This window comes from Microtus oregoni, unplaced genomic scaffold (assembly GCF_018167655.1).
Source record: "Microtus oregoni isolate MIOR12 unplaced genomic scaffold, Mior012 000048F_ref0000485, whole genome shotgun sequence".
NCBI classification, from domain to species: domain Eukaryota; kingdom Metazoa; phylum Chordata; class Mammalia; order Rodentia; family Cricetidae; genus Microtus; species Microtus oregoni.
The window spans coordinates 14,146,348-14,170,751 of record NW_024543222.1 but is presented as its reverse complement, the minus strand read 5'-3'; the positions used below and the strand labels follow the sequence as shown (position 1 = coordinate 14,170,751).

The following is a 24,404-nucleotide window of genomic DNA, read 5'->3' as shown; positions in this document are numbered from 1 at the left end:
TGTCTGGTAAACTGTAGTAGGAGACTGCTCGTTTGTTTCCTGGCTGCCCATACCTGAAATAATCACACAAATTGTATTAATTAAATCACTGATTGGCCTATTATCTCTAGCTTCTTATTGGCTAGCTCTTACATCTTGAATAAACCCATTTCTATTATTTTATACTTTCCCACAAGGCTCATGGTTTACCAGCAAGGTTCCAGCTCCTCTGTCCCCAGCAGTGGCTACATGACTTCTGTCTCCACCTTCTTTCTCCCAGCATTCAATTTAGTTTGCCCCACCTAGCTCTACTCTGCCATATCACAGGCCAAGGCAGATTCTTTGTTCATTAACCAATAAAAACAACGCATATTCAGAAGGACCTCCCACATCAGTAAGCAACCAAATTCATGTTACAGCTATAATCAGAAGAAGACACTGCAGTCCTAGTCACATTTAATGTGGCTGCTATCATTTCTAGAGATTAGTGCATCAGGAATCTTTTACCAACAGATACATATTTTATACTAGAATTATTATCATAGTGCCTGCCTGTGAAAGAGAACAATAGTGCATTAATTTCCAAATTATTTTGCTTTACATTGTGTCTTAACATTCCATTATATAATTGGCAATGGAAAAGAAACACTTAGTTATGAAAAAGAATGATTTAATATGCAACTGCACTCTAAATAGATGCAATAGAATAGCACCAATGGTCTGTGCCCCAGAGTCTAATAAAAGATTTTCCCTCATAGTTCAGTTCAGGGCCATATCTGGAATACTGCAGAGGAGAATACCATTTCAGCAATCCTTATATTGATACTATTCTTAAGTCCTTCTCCTATACGTCCTTTTGGAAGCTATCCTACTATCCACTGGAGGGCAAGGAACTCTTCTGGATTCTTGAGAGGAAAAGAAAAGCTATATAGAAGAAATTTTTTTCCAGGTCTTTAGAAGCATGGGGTGGAACAATAACCTTATCACATGAAAATTATGAAATTCACAATCAATTTCTTTGATTGTGAATGAAGGCAATAAGCATCTTTAGTGAAGTTTTGGTATCTTTGAACCTTCCTGTATGTAAAACGAATCCAATAGCATATCTCTCTTTGAAGATGGTATTATTGCTATTTTATGAGTCAGGCTGTTGATGACACTGCAGTTTTTGGTATATCTGATGCATACTGTTCTAAATAAAAGGTATTTAACCTGAATATACCTGAGAATTTAAAAACAACTTTTTTGCTATCTTAGATTTAGGTAAGTTTTATATTGTAGCGATATATCAATGTCTGATTTTAAAATCTGACCCAATATATTATGAAGATACTGCAGATTTATGTGTTAGCTTACCAAAGTACTATATTTTATCCTTTAAATTGCCTTATTATAGGTTGTGAGATTTTTTTTGTTGCTGTTTACATAGTAACTGCATTTTTGCAGTGTGTATTTACACAACTCAGAGTCAGAAATTCAAGAATTTAGATTCCTAAAGAGGATCAGAGGAGTTTGTAGCTTTAAGGCACAAGATGCTTACAGCTTTTTAATATAAATTGTTCCCAGAATCCATGTCACAGCTCCTTCTATGGTGCTGCTTTTTTCCCCCTCTCTCTCGGTTGCTATGACAACAGCAGCACTGCGCCATTCATCAGCTCTGGACCTGGGCTGCACTGTTAGTCTTCCGTGTTACTCCTGAATGTTAAGAACATCCGTGAATCATTCACTCTGGTTAACGCTATGCCATTAGAAACCTCAGAAACAGTTCTTCAGCAATTTTCTCTAGCAGAAGAGTAAACTAAACTGCGCCACAGAGAAAACCTGTATAAAAATAAATTTCTCTCAAATGGGATCGTACAATCTGTATTTGCTGCAGTATTCTGAAAAAATAACTTCATGTCAAGCAATCTAATGAAAAGATCTCGTCTATATAATATTTCTTGAAGTCATTAGATGTTCAAAACAAATACAGCAGTGCTTGCTTGTGTGGATACAGAAGGAAGCAGGTGATGTTGTTAGGGGCTATAAGCCCCTTTGGGAGCATCTCTTGTGCATTGGGACCATAATCAGCATCTGCTAGAAGAAGTGTCACCTGTGAGGCATAGTAAGTTCTGGGCAATAAGAAGAGCTGGCTGGAGAAGATGAAAGTGTGGATCATTACTAATGTGTTAGCACCAAGAACATGGCTAGTGAATACTCCTGGAAATGGGAAGCAAACTGCAGAGTGTTGTCAGATGGGGAAGGAAGAGTAAAGGCTGTGAGTATGAGAAGCAGAATATTTTTACGTTCCATGGTTTCTGAGCTGTAAGGCCTACTTTGAGATTTGTAGGGTAAGAAATGCAGCCTAATAGACTCCAACACCTCGTTAGCAGAAAATCCATTAAGAAATTTTCATAAGCATTTGTTTAATCTTTAATTGTGTTCTTTTATGTATTGTTTCATGAACCTTTAAAAATCTCTTGTTTTTTAAAAAGAACATTTATTGCGAAGAAATGAGTTTTATTGTAACTCATTTTATTGTTGGGTTTCTATGTAAATGTGAAGGTCAGATTTGTTTTTCAACATTATGATTCCAGAATGGATCTCTACTTTCCATTGCAGTAGCCTTATCAGTAAATTCCCTTTTTAAAAAATTAAAGAAATGTAGACTTGGCAAGCAGTCTTTCTTAATGCATCACATTATCTGGAATGTTTAGAAATAAATGAATATTTCTGCATCTTTTGAGGATACAATAATTGTTTTGAAAAATGGCTTTTTTGCTAGTCATATTTGTTTGAGTCTATTTTATCAGTTAAATTTAAACTAAATTATATTTCTGCCCTTTTAAAACTTGCACTTTCCAGATCAATTGGTAATTTCTAACTTTAGATAAATTTAGTGTACATTTGTATTTTATAGACTGCTTATTTTCTGCTTTTTAATTTTCTTTTTTTAGCTATTTGGCTAACCATGGTAACTTAGAAATGACCTAAAACTAGGAACTGGATTTTTAAAAATTAGAATATTTGAACTGATCTTCAGCCACCTCAAAAAAGAAAAAGAGCATTTTGATCTGCACTTATTCTTTTTATTTGTATCTTTTTGATTTGGAAAATGTACATTAGACATGAGGGTGGATATCTTTGACTTATAAAGTTAGATGAAAATATATTTTGTACTTTGGATTTCTGATCTTCTCATGTTTGAGACTTTCATCTATAAATCTACATATGAATATATCCATTGTTTAGAAACCTTTAAATATGAAGAATTACTATATTAAGATGTAATAAAACGCTGTTATTCGTACTCAGTTATGTGTCATTACTGAAACAATTTTGCTTCTCTTATCTATGATTAACATATTAAGTAAATTGAATATTTGCATTTTAAGTGTTGTTTTGCTACTTAAAATACAATTAAAATTTTACATATACTGAACTACTATGTACATTATAAATTGATACTCCTTTGTACCCTCATAAATCTCATAAATGTATATAAAATATTTTATATTGAATTACCTCTGAAATCAAAATTTTTATTAATAGTAACAAAGACTAATTGATATTTTTAATAAGGTTAGGATTTCTTATTGTTTTATTTATTTTCAAGTAATACTCCTTGGCATGCCCTTTGATTTTCATGTTTCTAGCTTTATCCAGTATGGCTTATAAATTGTTTCTTTACATACATTGGCTAATTTAAATTTTACCTATAATTTTCCATATTTTAGAAGATATTGTAGTGTGTCCTTTCACAATAATCAGTCCCTATTCTGTTGGGTTGGTGCATGTCTGTGTCATACCTTAGACTTCCTAATGTGAAAATCATTCAAGCTACAGATTTATGTGACAGTATTCTATGAAAAAGTTTCAAAATGATTTGACTTTGTCTTGCAGTTTACTTTTTGGAATATTTTTAAAGTCTTTTTGATATTATTCACATGACATATAAAGTCTTAGTTGATAGTATTACTTTCAATTGGGATAAAATAGAATAAATATACCTAATACATAACATGCAAAGATTATTAAAAAAAAGGCTTAAGTGTCCCTTCAGTTTCATTGACTAAAATTTTAGTAATGTGCTAATAATGCTTCTGAATGCCCAAGATTATGGTAATAGCAACAATAAACTTCCATTAACAAATACTAAAACTAAAAAGAAATATTAAAGCTAAAAGTTAAGTTGATATTTAAAACCCAAGAATGAGTCCCTATTTTTTTCTCATGAAACGTCATAACGTTTCAGTAATAAATGTGTGTTCTTTACTCCCCCATTATTAATATATATATATATACTGTCATATATATCTGTAAGTACACACACATATATTTTATGACAGTATAAAATATATAGGCATATATTTTTTTATACTGTAAGCTTTACAAGTTAAGGCAGGCTAAATTTTTTTTGTTATTCAACTATAAAATCAATGCAATAATACTTTTTTATAGTATTAGTAGTATAGGCATTAATATAGCCTGCTGGGCATGGAAACAGATGCCTGAAACCTTAGTACTGAGGGGTGAAGATAGGTAGATCAGCTTCACTTAGATAGCAAGTTTGAACTCGAGTTTGGGGCCATTCTGGGCTACATGAGACCCAGTGCCAAAATAAAACAAAACAAAGAGTAATGAACCAGATGTAGTGAAGCATGCCTGTAATCCCAGCATTTAGGAATTAGAAGGAGAAAGATCATGAGTTCAAGACTAATCCTGGGCTGCATGAGGAGATCCTGCCTCAATAAACAAGAAAATAAAAGTAAAGTTAAACAAAACCAAGGAAGATAATAACTAGGATCCACCAAATATACTTGGCACCAAAGATTATTCTCTTAGAGATACCTCCTCTTTCTCTCCTCACTTTCACTCTCTGTTGGCCCAAATTGCTGCTGCTTGGGCTTTCCCCTAGGAGTTCCTTTAGGACAGACATTTGAATGTTTACCAAATAGGCTATGATGTCTAATTTAAAAGCAAATAGATGTGTTGGCTTAAAATGCAACCGGCCTTGAATTCAGCCCCCAACAGCACACAAAAATTCAGATGGTAGCACACAGCTGCAATCTCACCTTTCAGAAAGTCTAGGTGGGTAGAACAGGAGTTCAAGGTCACCTCTAACATTGCAGGTAGAAGACCTGAGTTGCTTTAGACTTTGTTTCAAAAAACAAAACAACAAAGAAAAAAACAAACCTCAGCATTCCTAGAAAGTTTCACAATTTTCTCTCCTAAAGTTTTCTTCATTTATTTTCATTTTATCATCAATATATATATATTGATGATAAAATGAAAATATATATATATATATATCCCCCCAGATATTTAAACAAACCTACTCTGAAGGAGTTTTGCATTTTATACACCCAAATATATTTCCGTTTACCTTTAAGTTTTAAACATGCTACTTGGATCACCTCCATTTTAAAAGTGGAGATTCTGAGATGAAAGAAGCATGTGCATCTTTGTGGAGAAAGAGATTAAGAATCAGTAGCTAAGATGGAGGTGAATGTGGTTCAACCGGGAAGGTCCACCCATTCAAAAGAGAGAAGAGTAGTGGTTTGGAGTTGAGTCTAGCTGTAGAGAATGAGAAAGGAATCTGTTGTGCAGCTGCAGAGGAATGACCATAGAGAAGCTGTTTGCAAACCTCTACAAAGTTCTCCATTAAAGTACATACCTGTTTAACCCTTTCATATCTAACATATTGGACAGCCAACCCTTTTCTCCGTATGTAACCCTCCAAGATCGCGTGGAACAAGTGCCTAAAGAAGCTCACTTTGCCAGCTAATGAAGGTTAGATCATTTATAAGAAGAGCAGATAAAGATGTGGAATGTTGAACAATGCAGCAGTACTTGGTACTCCAGAGATGATGGAAAAATTACAATTTAACAAATGCTCCAGATAAATTTTACTTGAAAATCTTGCAGATTTGAATTTTTTTTTTTTACTTGACATTTTAATTCAGAATCTCTTTGTATAGCCCTGACTATCCTGGAAGTCACTGTTTAGACTAGGCTGGCTTTGAACTCGCAGGGATACTTTTGCCTCTGCCTCCAGAGTGCTGGCATTAAAGTCTGCACCACCACACCCAGCAAGTTAGTGATTTTTAAGTTAGAAAAAAAAGTTTATATTGATTATTTGGATTAGAAAAGAAGATGATAAAGTAACCAGAAAAATCTTGAAAGTAAGAATATACCAGAGAGTAAACACATCAGTTTATCTGGAGTAAACCTTTTATGAAAGGGTGCTGAAAATTACTGACATCAAATTGAAACAGCCTTTGGAAACGGTGATAAACCAAGCTGACAGGAGGGAAAGTACAAGAGAAAAAAAGATGAAAACAAAACAAGCAAGTTGATACTGTGAAACATCCATTCTTGATGGCAAGGTTTAAGGATGAGTTTTGATGGCCTCAGTAGGAATAGAGAGAGATTAGGGCAAGTTTCCAACATCTAAATTTTAAAGTTGTACACACAGACAGTGTTTTAGGTACTTGTCTTGTATCGAGACAAAAGCAACTTAAGAAGGAAGGGTTTATTTGGACTCACAGTGTAACAGTGTAGTACATTTTAGTGACAGGAACATGAAACAGCTGGTCATGTTGCAATCAGTAGGATGAATACTACCTCTGTGTGTATGTGCGCGCGTGTGTGTGTGTAAAATGTACAAGTTAAGCATGATTGATAAGGATTCCAACTTAGATCTTTATCACCAGTACCAGCCCATAGGGAGTCAAAAAGTAAACCTTAAGAAACATCTACCAAAGTGTAAAGCATCTGTTAAAAAGCAGATGAGATGGCTAAGGATCAGTATGGAGATGCTGGGGAACCAGGATAGTAATCTTCATAGAAGCTGAATTCTGGGAGAGTTTAGAGATTCTTAGAGCACTGGTTTCAAATTTGCATAGAGAATATTAATTCACAAAGGACCAAGAATCTATTGGCATGCTTCTGCTCTAACTTTCCTGAGCTGTAAAAACCCTTAGGTGTAGTGTTTTACTTTTACTGATATTCATATACTGTTCATTTAACAAAAGAAAAAAAAAGATTACTTAAAATTGGAGTAGATTTGGGATAAGGAAGCATCTAAGAAATTCACAGCCAAGCTTGCTTTTTCAGAGTTCTGATTGTTTGGAGATTTTTATGTTATATGGTTGTATACAGTATTCATCAAAACTTTGAAGCATAAAATGTTTATCTTTCCCAATTGATCATGCTGATTCTACAAATTTCTCATTTTTATAGACAGATGAGGCTATCCCTAAACCAGATGACTGTTTTCTTTTGACTCTGGCAGTATGATATGGTAATTTAGATTCTGCCACTTGCTTGCTGTGTGACATTGAACACATAGATGACATCTCTATGCCTTAGTTCCCTCACTCATACCCATAGCGTTTGTAGGGATAAATAAAGTGCTGACAGCATGCTGGAAGACTTACCACCCAGTAATAGCAGATGACGATCATCAAATCATAACAATTGCAAAATCCAACTGACCTTTTTGTATTTATTTACTTTAGCCATTTTCACTTTTACTTCTTATGTTTTTAAAGTAAGCAGAAAGTAGTTAAAGCTTATTTTCATTTTTGGTTTGATTTATAAGGAGCCTGTGCCAAAACAAATAAAAAAGCAAGAAACAAATGTATTGCCTCTACTATAATGAAAAGTATAAAATTGTGAAATACACATTTAGTACAGAAAGGGCTGTTCCAAATTTTAGCATTTATTAGAAATGTAAGGTGGTCTTTTTGTTTTACTTATTTTTAGTGCGTATAAATATGTATATATATACATGCATATATGAGTATTTTGCCTGTTTGTGTGCCATACATACACACATCTCCTTGGGTCAGTGTTATGGACAATTGTGAACTGATATGTAGGTGTTAGGAAACAAACCTGGATCCCTTAAATGCTGACTCATCTCTTCAGTCCCCTAGAAATCTTAAATTTTAAATTATTTGCCATTATAGTATAACCTAAGGCTGTGAAATATTGTGTGTGCACTCTGGATTGAGTCTGCCTGGATTTGCCTCTTGACTAACGCAAATCCATGCTGTTTGGGGGCAATCCATAACACCTCTGTGCCTCTTTTCTTTCTTCTTTTTGTCTTCAAGAGATAGGTAATACCTGTTGCCTCTTCAATAGGTTATTATAAAGATTAAGTGAATAAATTTTTTAACAGTTTGAATTATAAGAAATATGTGTAATTTATGTTTTGCTTCCTTATAAGGCAGAAACAGTATTTATCCTCTATTCTATCTTCAGTCTGTAATCCCATGCCTGGCATATTGTAGTCCAAAGATCTCTCATGAACGCTTGTTGAGTAGATCAATAAAACATACTGAGATTGCTTGGTGCTTCAGTAATAGTCTCTATTTCAGTTCCTGTATCTGAGCAGGCCAAAGCAGATAATCTAATTGTAATGGGAAGAGCATTTCCTCACTAAGGTTTTATTAAAGTGAGAGCTTGAGGCTGCATGACTCACCATTTTATTATTGACTGATCAGATTTGTGATGATAAACTCTTTTAAACTGAGGCTGGTTTGTGCCATATGAGTCACACTCCTCATCCCAGTTCTTAGGAGTCACTGACCACAGTATAGTCCTAGAAAAGAGAGAATTAGTTTGTTTTATGTCCAGTTTGATCTGCTCTCAAAATATGTTACTGAAAATTGCTCTGGTGTCTAAGATACAGCTCACCTGCGCTGAGGTGGAGGCGCACTGACCTCGCGACTGCCACATGATTGATTAAGTGCCCCAAAAGGACAGACTTAGTTTGCCAACAAGGAAAATAAAATTGGTTGTTGTTTTTCTTGTATTCCCCATTAGATAAGTATTATCTGTTATGTAGTGGAATTCTTGACATCTCTCACTTTGGAGATAAGGTTTTGCTTTAGTGAGCAGTTTTTGTAGATAACGGTAATGCTTAGTCTACTTAGATTACAGTATTGTCTGTGCATACAATGTGACATTGAACTATGAGTTAGCTCTTATATGTCTAACTTTTTAACACTTTTGATTAAGTGTATATATAATTTTCCTAGGTTATATCTTAGATTTTGGAAAACATGATTTGTCATAGCTTATCTACCTGCAGTGGTTTTGTTTTTGATACTTCTCAGATGGTGTACTGTTGAGAGAGTAACGGAGATAGAAGTGTGCTGCAGCGTAAACTCTCTGTTGCGGCAATCAAGTCCTGTTTAGTATTTCTTCACTGTTTGGGTTGTTGCTCCTTCCAGTTACTGGCACTGGCTCTGGTTTTCATTGTTTCTTATTTTTTATTCACTTGTTTGTTGCTGCCACGAGCTGAATTCAGGGCCTGTGTACACCGTGTACATGCTTTGCAAACTGAGCCATGTTCCCAACACCACAGGATTTTCTCCTGGCTACTCTTTTCTAAATCTAAACTTTGACAATGGATGCATTAGTTGTTCTCACTGCTGTGACAGAATGCCTAACAAAAGCATGTTATGGAAGGAAGGGTTTGTACTTAGGGATTGAGTGCAGTTCACAGCAGCAGCAGAATGAGACAGCTGGGTATTACTGTGTCATGGTGAGGAAGCACTGAGCAGTGAATGCTCATACTTAGTCTCTTTTCTTTTTATTCTATATGGGACCTCCAACCCATGGGATGGTGCTGCCTATATTAAGGGTGGGTCTTCCTTCATTAGTTAAATATCTCTAGAAATGCCCTTAATAAAGACACCCAGAAGTATGTCTCCTACGTGATACCAAATCTGGTCAATATAACTATAAAAATTAACCCTCACAGCTGGTAACATCTGAGTCCAATTTACACTGAGGATAACCCTGTCCTAGACACTGTGGCTTCAAGCTTCCAGTTTTAGAAGCTTTCTTTACTGACATTTATCTAACTGCTTCCAGAATTAATTCTTTCTGTTCCCTTTGTGATAGCTAGAGACTGTTACCAGGACTAGGAGGCAACAGTGTGAACAGTCTGTTCACAAGTTATTCACACCAGGTCTTTTATTATATTTTTTAAAATGTGCATAAGAATAACTGTCTCTTAAAGATAGATTTCACCAAATCATGTTCCAGGTTCTTAACACTGTGCCGCATATAATGAACCCTAAGTATTACATATATTTATACCATTAGTATGTGACGACAGTTATATAAAGGAAATTTAAGTGATTTTTATGGCTGCTTTCAAATTTGCTTTGTAGCCCTGACTGGCCTCAGACTCTGTCCTCCTGCCTCAGTTTGATGCCAGTTTTATGAAACTGATTTTATTTTTTACCTCTTTAGCTTTTGTTGTTCCATACTTTTACACAATTGTTCAGTTTTATTTTTTTTCCATGCATCCAGTGAGATACATTAGTTAATGAAAGGACAGGACTTACTAACTTTAGACAGTGACTAAAACTAGAAATTTGAGGTTGCTTTTTTAGCTTCCCCCTGCCTCCTCCTCCTCCTCTTTTTTTTTTTTTTTTTTTTTTTTTTGAGACAAGAGTTTCTCTGTGTAACAGTCCTAGTTGTTCTGAAACTAGCTATTGTAGACCAGGCTGGCCTTGAAGTTGATCAGCCTGCTCTTACTCCCAAATGCTGGGATTAAAGGCATGCACCACCACCACCACTAGGCTTATCTTTCATTCTTTACTGTGTTATGCAACATGACTGCTGTCTCCATTCTCCTTCTGGATTCCACACACACGCCTGCGCACGCACACACACACACACACACACACACACACATATCTTAAAATTGTAACAGTGAACAGAGCAGTGCATTTATTCAGTTCAAAATAAAGGAGATTTGTGAAACCCTAACAAATACATCTAAGCCAAGTTGGTGCCTACTCTTTATATGTCACCTCTCTTATCACATTACCCAGTGTTTCGTGGTTTTATGCAATCCTTGTTCCTACTCCTGTACCGTCCTCCCTGGCATAGTGCTCATCTTGTTCTCTGGCTGTTTTCCTCCCATGGTTTACTTTCTAGCAGAGAAAGCAATTCAGCTTCAGACACTGTTTTTCTTGTCTACCAATCATTTACTTATCCTTTTTCCTGTTCCCTGCCAAGATGATACCAGAGCTTCAGAGACTGAAAAACAACTTGCCCTCTTATAGGACTGGTAATTTCTGACTAAGATCCTAAGGTCAGAGAAATGTGATTCTTGACCCAGGGTTAGAATTACTCAGTGTTCTTTGGTGTGAATTTCCTATTGTGACTAGTGACAACTGCACATTCCAAAACAAGCCAGAAAGTTACTGAAATTCACACTTAATCCTTAAAAATGTTTCCGTAGTCATTTCCGCCCTGGGACAAAATAACATTTACTTTTAATCTATTAATTTTGAAAAGTTTTAATTGACACATAATAGTTATATTTGTAGAATATTCTATAATATTTTCCTACTTATATACAGTATGTAGCAATCAAATCAGGGTAATTGGACTATCACCCACTCATCGTTACCTAGTATTTTGATTATTCAAAGTCCTACTACTTTGGAATACATAGTTGCAATCAGTTATTCTTGTAACCCATCTGTGTGCATGTGTTACTATATTGTGCAAATGTATGTACAAGTAAACTTTTTATGCAAGCTTGTGTAGAGGCCAGACATTGATACTGGAGCTATCTTCCTCAATCATTTCTCCACCTTATTTTTAGACTAACGTAACTTGGAACTCACCATTATTGGTAGACTATCTGGACAGAGAGAGCCTCTAGAATCCACCTATCTCTGCCTCTAGAGCTAGGATTTTAGATACATACCACCATGCTCATATTTTATACTTTAGTGATAAGGGTCCAAACTCAGAACCTAATGCTTCCCCAGCAAATACTTTACCCACTAAGTCCTCTTCCTGGTCCCTCTGTTAACTTACTCTTAGCCAATTTTATTCTAGTACTGCCACAAATCTCATGCTTAGGCAAATTATGGCAGTTTCTACCTCTACACTGAATAATTAAAATCTTCAGATAACTTGCTTAAATTTTTTGGGAAAAAAAAAACAGTTCAGAGCAGCTAGTAAAGGCAGTAAAATGCCTATGACGTACATTATTATTCAAGTCCTTTTCTGTCTCTCAAGTGTAGGGAAAACATTTTTTCCCTGAAAATTCCTTTAGGGAATTTTGTGTGATTTTACCCAGGTAGCAAACGTTAGGCACTATTAATTGCCAGTGCAAAGGGGCAGAGAGCAGTGTCACTGCATTCTGTACGATTCTGAGTTCTGTCCTCAGATTATCTGATAGCCCTATAGAGCATATACACTAGTGAATTTTTATTACTCATATGTAGTAATAGAACAGGTAGAGTTTATACTTCAGATTCATAACCTCAGGACCTTAGGTTCTAATATGTAACTTAGCATACTCTTAAGTCACAGGTAAAGTGTTCAATGCTTTTGTTTTTAGCTTTCTTGTATTATAAACAAATTGCCTCCAACATTGTGTACCATAGAAGACATTTCATACAAGTATGCTTGGTACCATGTATATTCTGCTAAAAGTAATCTTTATTCATTAAATACCAGTTTCTTATTTGGGGGCAAAGAGAGACGCAGAAAGAACTGAACCAAGAACTGTGAACAAATTACTTTTTGCAGTTAGATGTTGTAAGTCATCTTCACTAAGGTCCAGCTCTCGGACCAGCATCCTAAAAGTTACTATATTTTTCCATGTTCCTCCATTGCTTGTCAACACACCACCACCACTACTGCCATCATCATTATACACTATCAAATGTCTAACATCGAGCCCATCATAATGTAAGGCATTATGCTGTTTTAAAAGATTAATCCACTTAAATATTTATGATGACCCTGAGAAGTAAGTGGTGTCTATTAATGAATCCTACATCCACATTTCAATTTCTGTTCCACGTATAGCTCAGCCTGTGGCTTTGGGTGACATATAGCTTTGAGGTCTGTTTAGTGGTCTGAATAATAAATATCAGTATATCTTTTTTTTTAAATGGGATCTACTCTTTAAATTTAATTCTTTTTTGGTTTTTCAAAATAAGGTTTCTCTGTGTTGCTTTGTCCTGAACTAGCTCTTGTAGACTATGCTGACCTTGAACTCACAGAGATTTGCCCACCTCTGCCTCCCCAGTGCTGGGATTAAAGGCATGTGCTACTACCGCCCAGCATGGCTCACATTAAAAAAGATGAAGAATCTTAAAAAGTTGAAAAAGTTGAAAACTAATAGCAGGTCATGTAACACAAGCCTCACTTTTATTTATTTTTGAGACTGAGTCTTGCTCTGTAACCATGGCTGATGCTGAGATTACAGGTGTCCACCACCAAGTGAATTTACTTGCTATGTTTAGGATGTGCATATGCGTTTCAAAAGTCATGTGCTTCAGGACTAAGGGGATGGCTCAACTGATAAAGTAAGAACCTAATTTCAATCATCAGTACCTGCGTGAAACTAGGCTCAGTAGTGCATGCCTATAATCCCAATGCTGGACAATTGGAAACAGTAGGATCCCTGGGTCTGGATGGCCAGCCAGCCTAGCCAAATGGATGAATTCCAGTTTCACTGAAAGATCTATCTCAAACAGTGAGGTGGGAAGCTATTCATGAGGACACTTAACATCAACTTCTGGTTTACACACACTTGTGCATATATTTGCACACAAATGAGTACCTATTTGCCCATATATATGTACACACATAGGCTTGTGTTTGGGGAAGGCATCAGTTGTTTTTAGATGTTGATGTTAATATTTTATGTAAAATAATAGGAAGGCCACATGCTATAAAACTTTAACCAGAGACCAATGCAACTTCCAGGCCAGGGGGCTGGGATGGATGCCAGGGGCCGGGGTTACACTCTTTACTTAACAGTAGGATCTCTGATAATTTTAGTTACACTGTTTTTGTTTCTTGCATTTTGTATTGTCCTCTGCAACAGTTTGCCTTTTGCTTTGTAATGTCATATAGAGATAAAAATTTGCATCTGATTTCTCCTTGAAATGAGAACTTCTGGTAATTTATTCAAGGTTCTATTAACTTCAATAATTAATGTCTGTTGGAATGTCTTAAGGTTTTGCAGTTTTGTAACACCATGTTGTTTCCATATTTATTGCTTATATGTTCTGTCTCTAAGTCTTTGTGTCTAGTATATTCTTTTTTGTGGCATAACATAATGGCACAAAATTATGACATGTGGGAATGCACTCTTGAGTAGTCTTGAGTACACTTTAGAATCACTGGTCTTCTTCAGCTTTAGTTACTAAAGGTGGAGAAGATGAACAGATTTCTTATAACTTCCAAAAATATATAAATAAATTTATTAAAATTAATTTATTCAACAAATAACATATCTATTCTGTTCTTGGCATAACTATAGGCACTGCTGATGTCACGGAAGTATATAAAACAGGTGAACCTGTCTCTCATCAGACATTCTTGAATAATAAACAAAAATGCAACTTGAAACATTGCAAGAGGCTCTTTCCCAGTGTAATGACTTAACTAATATTAGACTTGCCTTCCCACAGGAAACAACTGTTTTTGGACACACTGAGCTGTTGACAACATGGTTACATAATCACTGAGTGAAAGGATAGGGTAGAGGTTAAGATCTAGGTAAACCTTGTTTTTTGTTGTTGTCGTTGGTGGTGGTGGTGGGTTTGTTGCTTTTGTTGTTTGTTTGGTTTTTTGGGGTTTTTTGTTTTTGTTTTTGTTTTGTTTTGTTTTGTTTTTGCCTAAATTATGTTCTATTGAGAAATCTAAGGATGACAGTCCTGCTGAGCTAAGGAAACGAAGATGAGAGGCTAGTGTTACGGAGAATGCAGCAAGGGCCTCTGGGGCTCTAAAATAATAGTGGAGAATACACTGCACAGAGAAGTTGCATTAGTGCTGGGCATGGGGGCACATTCTGTAATCCTAGCACTTAGAAGGATGAGAGGAGGGAATTACAAGTACCAGGCCAGACTGCACTGTATCAAGTGAAAATCTGTTTTATTATATTAAGTCACTGTAGTGATGAGATGATCATGTTATTTCAGTCATGATTGTACTCTGTTTGTTAAAAGGACTTTGGAATAAATATACACTTTTATAAATACAAAGGGTAAAAGTGAGCTTGACAGACTTCAGTCTGAATTTGAGTATAATTATACTTAGATAATGTGAATATATACCAATTCATTAAGATGGAAAATTTGCTACTTCCCTGTGAATCTGGTGTTAGCTCTTGTTCCTCCTGGATTTTGAAAAAAGTACTTCAACTCATGTACTTCTCTTCCCACCCCTTGCTCTTCAGCACTCTGTTCTTCCTTCCATTCTCTGAGATGAAATAATTGCTTTCTTATCTGTCTTTTCTTTTTTCTCTCTCATTGTTATAGGAAGCACATTTTTTTCAGATTTTCTTTCTGTATGAGGTTTTGTGAGTTACCATAATGAAGCTTTTATCACACATTTTCAGATATTTCTAGTCCTAACACAGTTTAGAAACTGAATTTGAGAGCCCACTAATCAATCTAATGCTTTCAAGAATGACTTAATGATTTACTCTTGATTTAACAAAGTAACTTTAGCTTTTCTGTGTTGAAATATGTAAAAACACATTCAGTCTCTGCTTTCTCCATCCTTACTTTTAACTTCTTACTATGACATTAGTAGAAAAGCTTTAAAGGTATATAGAATTGGATTGGGCCTCCTACAAGATGACAAGGAAAATTAACAGAATGGGCTGTTCTGATTAACCCAATGAATACCTTGTTCAAATGACTTAAATCTGTTCATGTGGAAAGTTCTTTAAATTGCTAATTATATCTTCCATATATATATATATATATATATATATATCTGATATTTCCTAATTTTCTTACCTAATCAATATTCCAATCATGACTCTGATATGTTGTTCTTACTAAGAATATTTCATCAATAATATCCTTCATATTAGGTACCAGTTCTTTTTGTTTTGTCTTGTTTTTTTTGTTTTTTTGTTACTGTTTCTGGCATCCTGAATCAAACCAGGGCTTTGTGCATGCTAGAAAGTCACTACCAAGGGCTGTATACCCAGATTTCTAGTCACTTTGGGGTGGGGCGGGGAGCATGGAGTACCAGTTTAAATTCAGTTGCTGATAAATGTTTTGTTTACAACTGTCTTAGTCAAAGTTCTATTACTATGAAGAGGCAGCATAACCAAAGCAACTTTTATAAAGAAAAGCATTTCTCTGGGGCTAGCTTACAGATCAAGGTTTAGCCCATTATCATAATGGCACCATGCGGGCAGACCTGGTGCTGGAGAAGTAGCCAAGAGTTCTACACCTGAATCAGCAGGCAACCAGAAGAGAGAGTGAGCCACTGGGCCTTGAATGATCTTCTAAAGCGCCAGATCTCACCCTTAGTGACACATTTCCTCCTAGGCCACACCTATTCCAGCAAAGCTACATGTCCTAATCCTTTAAAATAATTCCACATCCTATGTGCCTATTCGGGCCATTTTCATTCAAGCCACCACAATAACCCAACAGAAAAAGATATAAAGTGGAGAATTAAATTGAGTTTCCCTGTTGAGGTACAGTTTGGTATGATAAACTATTTGTCAGTTTTGTTCATTTGGCCTAGCATCTTCACAAGATTTTGCTATACTTGCTTACAACTGGACTTGTTTATAACATTTTCTGGAATTTTGTGCTCATAGGTAATTTTTAAAGTTGGATTTGTTCTTATTTTATGTAAATAAGTATTTGTCTGAATGTATATCTGTACACTGCGTGCATACCTGGTGAAGGTTTCTGACCCCCTAGAGTTAGAGTTATAGATGATTATGAGCTATCATATGGTACGAAAAATCCAACTCGGGTTCTCAGAAAGATCAGTAAGATCTTAATCACTGAGCCATCTCTCCATGAATAACTAGAGAGATGACTCAGTGTATAAAATAATTTGCTACTCTTCAGAGGAGCTGAGTTCCATTTTAGTGCCCATGTTAGACAGCTCTTAACTGTGTGCAACTCCAGCTGGCCTCTAAGGGTCCATGTGCATGTGCACATACACACACACAGCATGCATTTACACATACATACATACATACATACATACATACATATGTGTGTGTAAAGCAAAATAAAATAAAAATTCATTATAAGAAAATAATACTCTATAATCAAACTGGAAAAACATTGTGTACCATAACTAGAAGATAACTTGACAGATTCATAAACTTTCAAGCAGCTTTAAAAGCTAAATTGTTCCTCTTGGTTAAAAATGAGGATTAGTTGGTATTAGTGCTACTTTAAAATGTTCTCCATGGCATAAAAAGATTGACAGGTAATTAAAACAAGAATTATGTGATAATTAGTTATATTATAATAGGCCTGATACCATAACAGCCTTAAAAATCTTTGTGATGCCAGGTGGTGGTGTATATGCCTTTAATCCCAACACTTGCGAAGCAAAAGCAAGCGGATCTCTGAGTTTGAGGCCAGCCTGGTCTACAGAACATGCACCAGGACAGGCTCCAAAGCTACTGAGAAATCCTGCCTTGATAAACAAGCAAAAAAAAAAAAAAGGCTTTGTGATTTCATGCAACAAATATCTATTTCTGATTTATCCAGCAAGTTTGGACGCTAGGACAGTTGAACCTGAATCTGGGGTAACTAGTAGTCTTCTGGCTTTACCATCTCGACTTGAGATTTGCTTTATGATTGTTGTTAGCAAGGAAGAGGCAGACTGTAAACTTACACAGAGGTTGTGCCACTGTTGTTTATTGGCCAGAGTAGTCACATAGTTCTTAAATTGCATAGGAATTGAAAGTCATAACTGCACCTGTGCTTAGAACTGAAGGGAGACAGGACTCTGATAAGCATCAGTGATGTCTGCCATGCTATGAACTTCCATAATACTCACTTTATTTTTTTTTGGATTAATTAAAAATTATCTCACATCTAAGTAGTCCCATAATATTGGGGAGCAGTATTAGCAATGAAATAATATTTGAAATAAAAATACATGTATATTGTTTTCTATCATTTTATTACTCTGGCCCTTCATAAGAAGTCTTGTGATTCTGATGTCCCATTTTCAAAATAGGGTTAAGTGTGTTCTTTATGAAAGAAATGTATGAAGGTCAAGTGGATTTAGGCAAATGTAGATAATGTATAAAGTACTTATCTAAGTCTTAGTTGTCATATATTTGTTGCCTCGCTTTTTTGAAAGCAGAAGTCATTTTTAGAGCTATATATCTGCAATTAGAATCAGGCTCTAAAAGAAGTTTCATATCACTAAGAAAGAAGCTATATGTAAGTTCCATACAGAATTAATTCCTCCCTGCTGGCCTTTGGTTTGCTTGTTTGACTTGTAATGTTAGGACTCAAACCCATGGCTTCTTTCTTATTAGGGAAATAGTCTACCACTGATCTACACACTTCTACTATTCTTCCTAAAACAAAATTTGTAGCTGAAGTATTATTATACTACTGAAATATCCATTTTTTCATATTTGGTACATGGTCTCATAAAGCCCAGTCTAGCCCTCAGTTTTATTATGTAGCCAAGGATGGCCTGAAACTCTTGCTCTTTCTGCTTCTATCTTCCAGTTGCTGGGATTATAGGTGTGCACTACCATAACTGATTGAATTTTTTTCTAAAAAATTGTTCTTACATTCCATTCTGCTTTGGAGTACCATATAATCTCAGAGTATGATTTAAAAATTTGTGTAAATTCTGTAAGAAAGCTATTAATAGGTGTAATGGTGGAAAACATTAGTTTTTAAGCTTTAAGGTCTAAGGCAGTAGTTCAGTGGTGAAAGTGCTCTGGGTTTGATCTACAGTACAGCAAAAATGACAAAGGAATGGAAAACCATTTTTACTTGAACATTTACTTGGCAAGACTTTTAAGTTGCATAGTGTGGTATCAATATTCATTTCCTCTGCACTGTCATTTTAGCCACATATACTAGAAAGAGCCTGTTTTTATAGGTCAGTTGTTTCTGTCTCAACTTCTTTCTTAATTTTCTGAAAATGCTTTAGAAGTGTGTTATTCTTACTTTATACTCACTCAATTAATGTAATCTTGGCAGCTCATCCAGGATGTAGGTACTGTTGTGAACTCAGAATGACTGAAGGGCATTGTTGTATACAGGATTCTACGTAGTGCTAGAAAAAGCAGAGGGTGGAAATCTGGTTTTAGCTTCTGGTTTCAAATCCTTCACCGTCCATCTTTTCATTATTCTGCTACTGTGTTATGCTGCCTCTGAATGCTGTGTCTTGAAATCTGGTTTATTTTCCATAACTGTAGCCTTCACCATCCCATGTCTCAGTAAATTGTAGGTGAGCTGTTATCATATTTAGCACCATGCTAAATATTTTTGCTAGAAATATGACCTTTTCCTTTCAAATGATTTTATTTCTTGAGTCCATAAGTATTTTTCTTCAACCTACATCCTTAGACTTGTCCATAAGTATTTTTCTTCAACCTACATCCTTAGACTTAGAATTCTTAGTAACATAAGATCAAGTTCCCAATGTTGGCTCAAATTACTTCTTAGATAACTGCTTCCTGTCATCTCTCTCTCTTTTTTTTTTTTTTTTACATTGGTGCTTGGTCCATTAGCTCTAGCTTCTTTTTTTTTTTTTATTGAGAAAAGGAAAAAAAACAAGTTTCCGCCTCCTCCCAGCCTCCCATTTCCCTCCCCCTCCTCCCACCCTTCTCCCCCTCCCTCTCCAGTCCAAAGAGCAGTCAGGGTTCCCTGCCCTGTGGTAAGTCCAAGGTCCTCCCCCCTCCGTCCATAACTAGGAAGGTGAACATCCAAACTGGCTAGGCTCCCACAAAGCTAGCACATTAAGTAGGATCAAAACCCCGTGCCATTGTCCTTGGCTTCTCATCAGCCCTCATTGTCCACCATGTTCAGAGAGTCCGGTTTTATCCCTTGCTTTTTCAGTCACAGTCCAGCTGGCCTTGGTGAGCTCCCAATAGATCAGTTCCACTGTCTCAGTGGGTGGGTGCACCCCTCGTGTTCCCGACTTCTTTGCTCATGTTCTCCCTCCTTCTGCTCCTCATTGGGACCTTGGGAGCTCAGTTCAGTGCTCCAGTGTGGGTCTCTGTCTCTATCTCCATCCATCACCAGATGAAGGTTCTATGGTGATATGCAAGATATTCGTCAGTAATGCTATAGGATAGGGTCATTTCAGGTTCCCTATCCTCAGCTGCCCAAGGAACTAACTGGGGACATCGCCTTGGGCTCCCTGGAGCCACTCTAGGTTCAAGTCTCTTGCCAACCCTTAACTAAGAATTGTGCTTCCGTGCTCCCCTATCCAACCTTCCTTTATCCCAATCATCCTTTATCCCCAAGTTCCCCCCATCCTCCCCTTCTCCCTTTTCTCTCCCCAGCTCCAACAAAATACCTGTTTTGACTTTTTGTTTATTTTTACCTATCCAATCCTATCGAATCAAATCAGTTTTCACTTGTTTTGTTTTTGATCAAGAAAACACTTTTGATGTACATCCCTCTTATGAATTATAATGATGCTAGGTAGCATTTTTTCTTTTTTGCAAAGAAATCAATGTAAATGCAGACTTTCAAGGACAATATCATGCGCTATCTTTGACTTGTCGTTTTTTGTTTTTTATATGGTGGTGTTATGACTGTTGAGCATCCTGTCTTTTCTGTGATTATGCATACTTTGCTTTGCTGGCTTACAGATAACAGTAGCTATTAATTACTTGGCTCTGATTACCATTATCTTATATAATACTTTAGCCAGGCAAAGCACCACACACCTGCCGTCCCAGAGCTCTGATGACAGAGGCAGAAGGATCACTGCAAGTTTAAAGTCAGCCTAATCCAAATGGTGAGTTCTAGGTCAGCAAGAGCTACAGAATGAGACCTTGACTCAGTCAAACCAATAATTTAATCCCCTTATTAGACAAATGAAGTAATGATGATGGTAGATAGTAGAATTAATTAAATATCTACTGAATAAAGGTACAAAGGAAAACAAATAAAATATCCATTGTGAACTTTAAAGATAGCCTCAATTTCAACTCCCTGAGAAGGAAAACAAGTCAGAATGACATTGGGCTCCACAGATCTGATAACTCTGCTTGCTGTAAAAGTACGTATTTTAGAAATAGGTTTCATTTTTTTCCTCTTCCACAACCAATGCAAATTCTGGCTTATACCATTGTCCACATCTCTTTTGTAGTCTTCAGCTCTTTGCGTTTTTCTGTATTTCTAAGACCATGGTCTTTCCCCTTGACTCCATCCCATAATTCTCAAACATGCTTCATTCCTCCCTCAAGTTCTCCTGTTGTCCTCAGTTCCTTTCTCACATCTCTACCCTAAGGTACTGGTTCCTGTCCATTACTCAAAAACATATTTTCAGACTTTTTTTATACATATAAAGTCCCTTAATGAGGGACTAGTACTGTCTTTGTCAGAACTCAGCAGGTATAATGATTATTCTAAGGCTAGGACTGTGAATTAATAAAATCCTAAAGAAGGACTGAAGAGCTTGAAGAATAAAATTATCGCCCGAAGAGATGGCTCAGCAGTTCAGAGTTTCTTCTGAAACCATGAGAACCAGACATTGTTATGACAAGCATCATCCCACAAATACCTCTAACCTTAAAGAAACAGACCCAGTACCCTTTTCTGGCCGGTGCCACGTCTACAGTCATACCCACCCACTTAGGTACATATGCACACATTAATTTTTCTTCATAAAGAAATACCAAATCAAATGTTATTTTTTTTAATCAGTTGGTGGGGATATAATGAGATTTGGGTGTTTCTTACTAATCACATGCATATAACTTGCAAGATCTTCATTTCTAACAATGATTTAACAAAAACAGGCTTAAATTTTGCACTTATAGAAGAGGAGAGAATTTTGCTTTTCCAAAACTTAATTTTGTTTAAGAACCATACTATTAACACTATTAGTGCCTCACTTATATTCCCATGGAGACAATGACAGGCTTTATGTTGTGTTTTTAGCATATAATTCTAGTTTATGTACATACACTAAGATTTAAATTGTGATTTTGTTGTCTGTTAAAAAACATCTTTCATTCTTTCATAATTGATAGTTTTTGGCCTCCAAAAATAATAAAGGAGAATTTTAGTCATTTTAATGACCAGGACTTTTTACAGCAACTTTTTTATAGCATCTTTTAGGATTAACTTTGGATCCCTTAGGGGATCAGTAATGGATAAGGATTTTGAAGTACATGAAGAAACTGTTGAAGAAAAGTTCACACATCTTAAGACACCTGTAGCTATGTGGCTAGTAATGTATTCACGTAAATTCTACATCCAATTGATCCTTTCTAGTGCTGTGCTAAACAACTTCATCTTACTGTAATGTAATTTAATTCAGTTTGAAAAATATCAAAGTAGTTCATCTAATTATTTCTTTTAAGATACTGAGCTGATTTTTTATAAGATGCTTTACTGAGCATTTGAATGTAAATCAATAATGCACTTAATCACCCACACATACACAAAGTCACTAAATAATATTTATTTGCCCAGATGGGCAAAGTGGTACACACCTGTAATCCAAGCTATTGGGATCCTGATTTCAGGGCTAGTGTGGGCTATATGATAAGACCCTGTCATAAGGAATTTGAATATGAATTTTCAGTAAGTACAACTTCAAGTTTATGAATATACTAATATAATAAATTATTTTTGTGGTATGGAATATTCCTATTCTATAGGCTTCATGATTAAATATGTAATATCTCTTTAGCATCAGTGTCAAATTGGCATGAACTACTTTGTATTTTAGTATCCTAGCATTGTTGACTTCCTATATTAATGGCTAAGTAGTTAAATAATTGATTTTCTTATTAAACTACATCAATATTTAATCACGTTTTTAGTACTTACCATGGCTGGGTATCAAAGTAATTCTTTCTGGATAAACTTTTTATTGTAGTTGTAATTAAACCCTAAAATTTCTTTCAGTGCTTTCCTTAGTTAATATTTTTGTATTTTATGACACAGAAAGCAAAGATAAGAAAATTCTTTCTTTATAAAGAGAGGAAGTAACCAAAGGTAGTGAACAATTAGCTCAAAGTTTTGGATATTAGATTTTAGCTTTTCCCATTTTCAGTGACTTTTAAACATGACCCATCTCCTGTATGAGGAATGCAGTTAATTTTTTTTTTCTGGCACAAAACCTAGGGTAACCTGATCTGAGTCTGACAGAGTGTGTCGTTCATTTAAGTGCTTCCATCTGTTGCCTGCTGCTCCCCTTACTCATGACCCCTCTGTGTTTCTCTCTTTCCCTTTCCTTTTCCCTTTCCCTCTGTTCCTCTTTCCTTTTTCTCACCCCTCTTCTTTTCTACTTTCCTCTCTTTCCTCCTTTCTCTTTTTGTCCTTAGCCCCTCTGAGGAAGGCAAAGTTTGTTGAGAGCCCACGAATTCCAGAGTCCGAGCTTGGCTCCCCAACTCTCACTTCAGCTCAGAAACTGGACGTGGATGCATACTGCCCTGGTAAGCATGCATGCAGTGTCTGCTTTGGAAAAGGGAGATTTGCGCCAGGCCCACCGAGCAGAGCAGTGCTTTGCATGTATACTTCTCATAAAAACATATTATTTCTTGTGTCTTAGCATCTATTCTCCTAAAAGAGCATAGGGTTTTACTGTACATCTTGTTTTGTTATTGGTGAAAGTAAGTATTAAGAACCGTTTCAAGGATAAATTGCAAAATAATTTTGGCAATGAAATTTCAGGATTATTTTTGTGATTTGAAATAATTGAAGACATGTTATTTTGGCCATGTACTGATGGGAACGTTAAAAATTTGTATAGACTGTTCATTCAGTACTGTACCTTTTAAGCGTGACATGTGCCTAATTGCGGCTGGAATTTTGGATAGCTGCAGAAACACTTTAGATATTAGAAACATTAAACTTGAATTAGATACCTGAGTTTGACTCGTTTTGGACACTCACTTTATAGATAACCTCTTCCTGTGAATGGCCTGCAAACACATGTGGGCTTCACTAAAACTGTTCTTGTTTGGGAGCCAAACTGAGACAGACTCATTATCAGTGCTTAAACTCTTTCAGACTTCAGTGAGTTGCCTAGCAACACCCTTTACACTCTCTCTAAAGTGAGTCTATAGAATTGTGTCAGAAACATTAACAGCTCTAGCTGAAAATACAGATCAGAACAGTAGTAACGAACCTTGAGATACTTGTTTTTAGGTCTTTTGTTTATTCCTGCTCTTTAAAATTAATGTTAAACCACTGTGGAAAAAACTAAAGAGTACATATTTCTTCCATTGGAGTGAGAGGACAGAATGATTCTACTTCTAAAGAGGTATCCATAGTCTGATTTGAAATATCAGGGTTCTAGATCTCTGAGGCAAGCTAGGACAAGTTTAAATAAAACCGTAGAAGAAAACTTGGGCCACACCCAGATAAGTAAAGTATATTTGACTTTATGAGTCCATTTTGAATATTGAAAAACCTTGGGGATTTTATTCTTAGACTGTT

General features: G+C 35.9%; 1 protein-coding gene across 10 annotated transcripts in view; it reads left to right on the top strand.

Moving 5' to 3' along the window:
* Positions 1-24,404, top strand: part of Tanc2 (tetratricopeptide repeat, ankyrin repeat and coiled-coil containing 2) — a 331,636-nt gene that overhangs the window by 133,936 nt on the left and 173,296 nt on the right. For 5 of the 10 annotated variants that reach the window (XM_041635617.1, XM_041635616.1, XM_041635615.1 and 2 more), the window contains one exon: positions 23,288-23,398. The exons of 3 other annotated variants lie outside the window; for them this stretch is intronic. In XM_041635617.1, coding sequence (XP_041491551.1) covers positions 23,288-23,398 — 111 coding nt within the window. Of the gene's footprint in view, positions 1-1,952; positions 2,237-23,287; positions 23,399-24,404 lie in introns of those variants that run through there. 2 more of the 10 variants (XM_041635622.1, XM_041635623.1) reach the window with 2 other exon arrangements.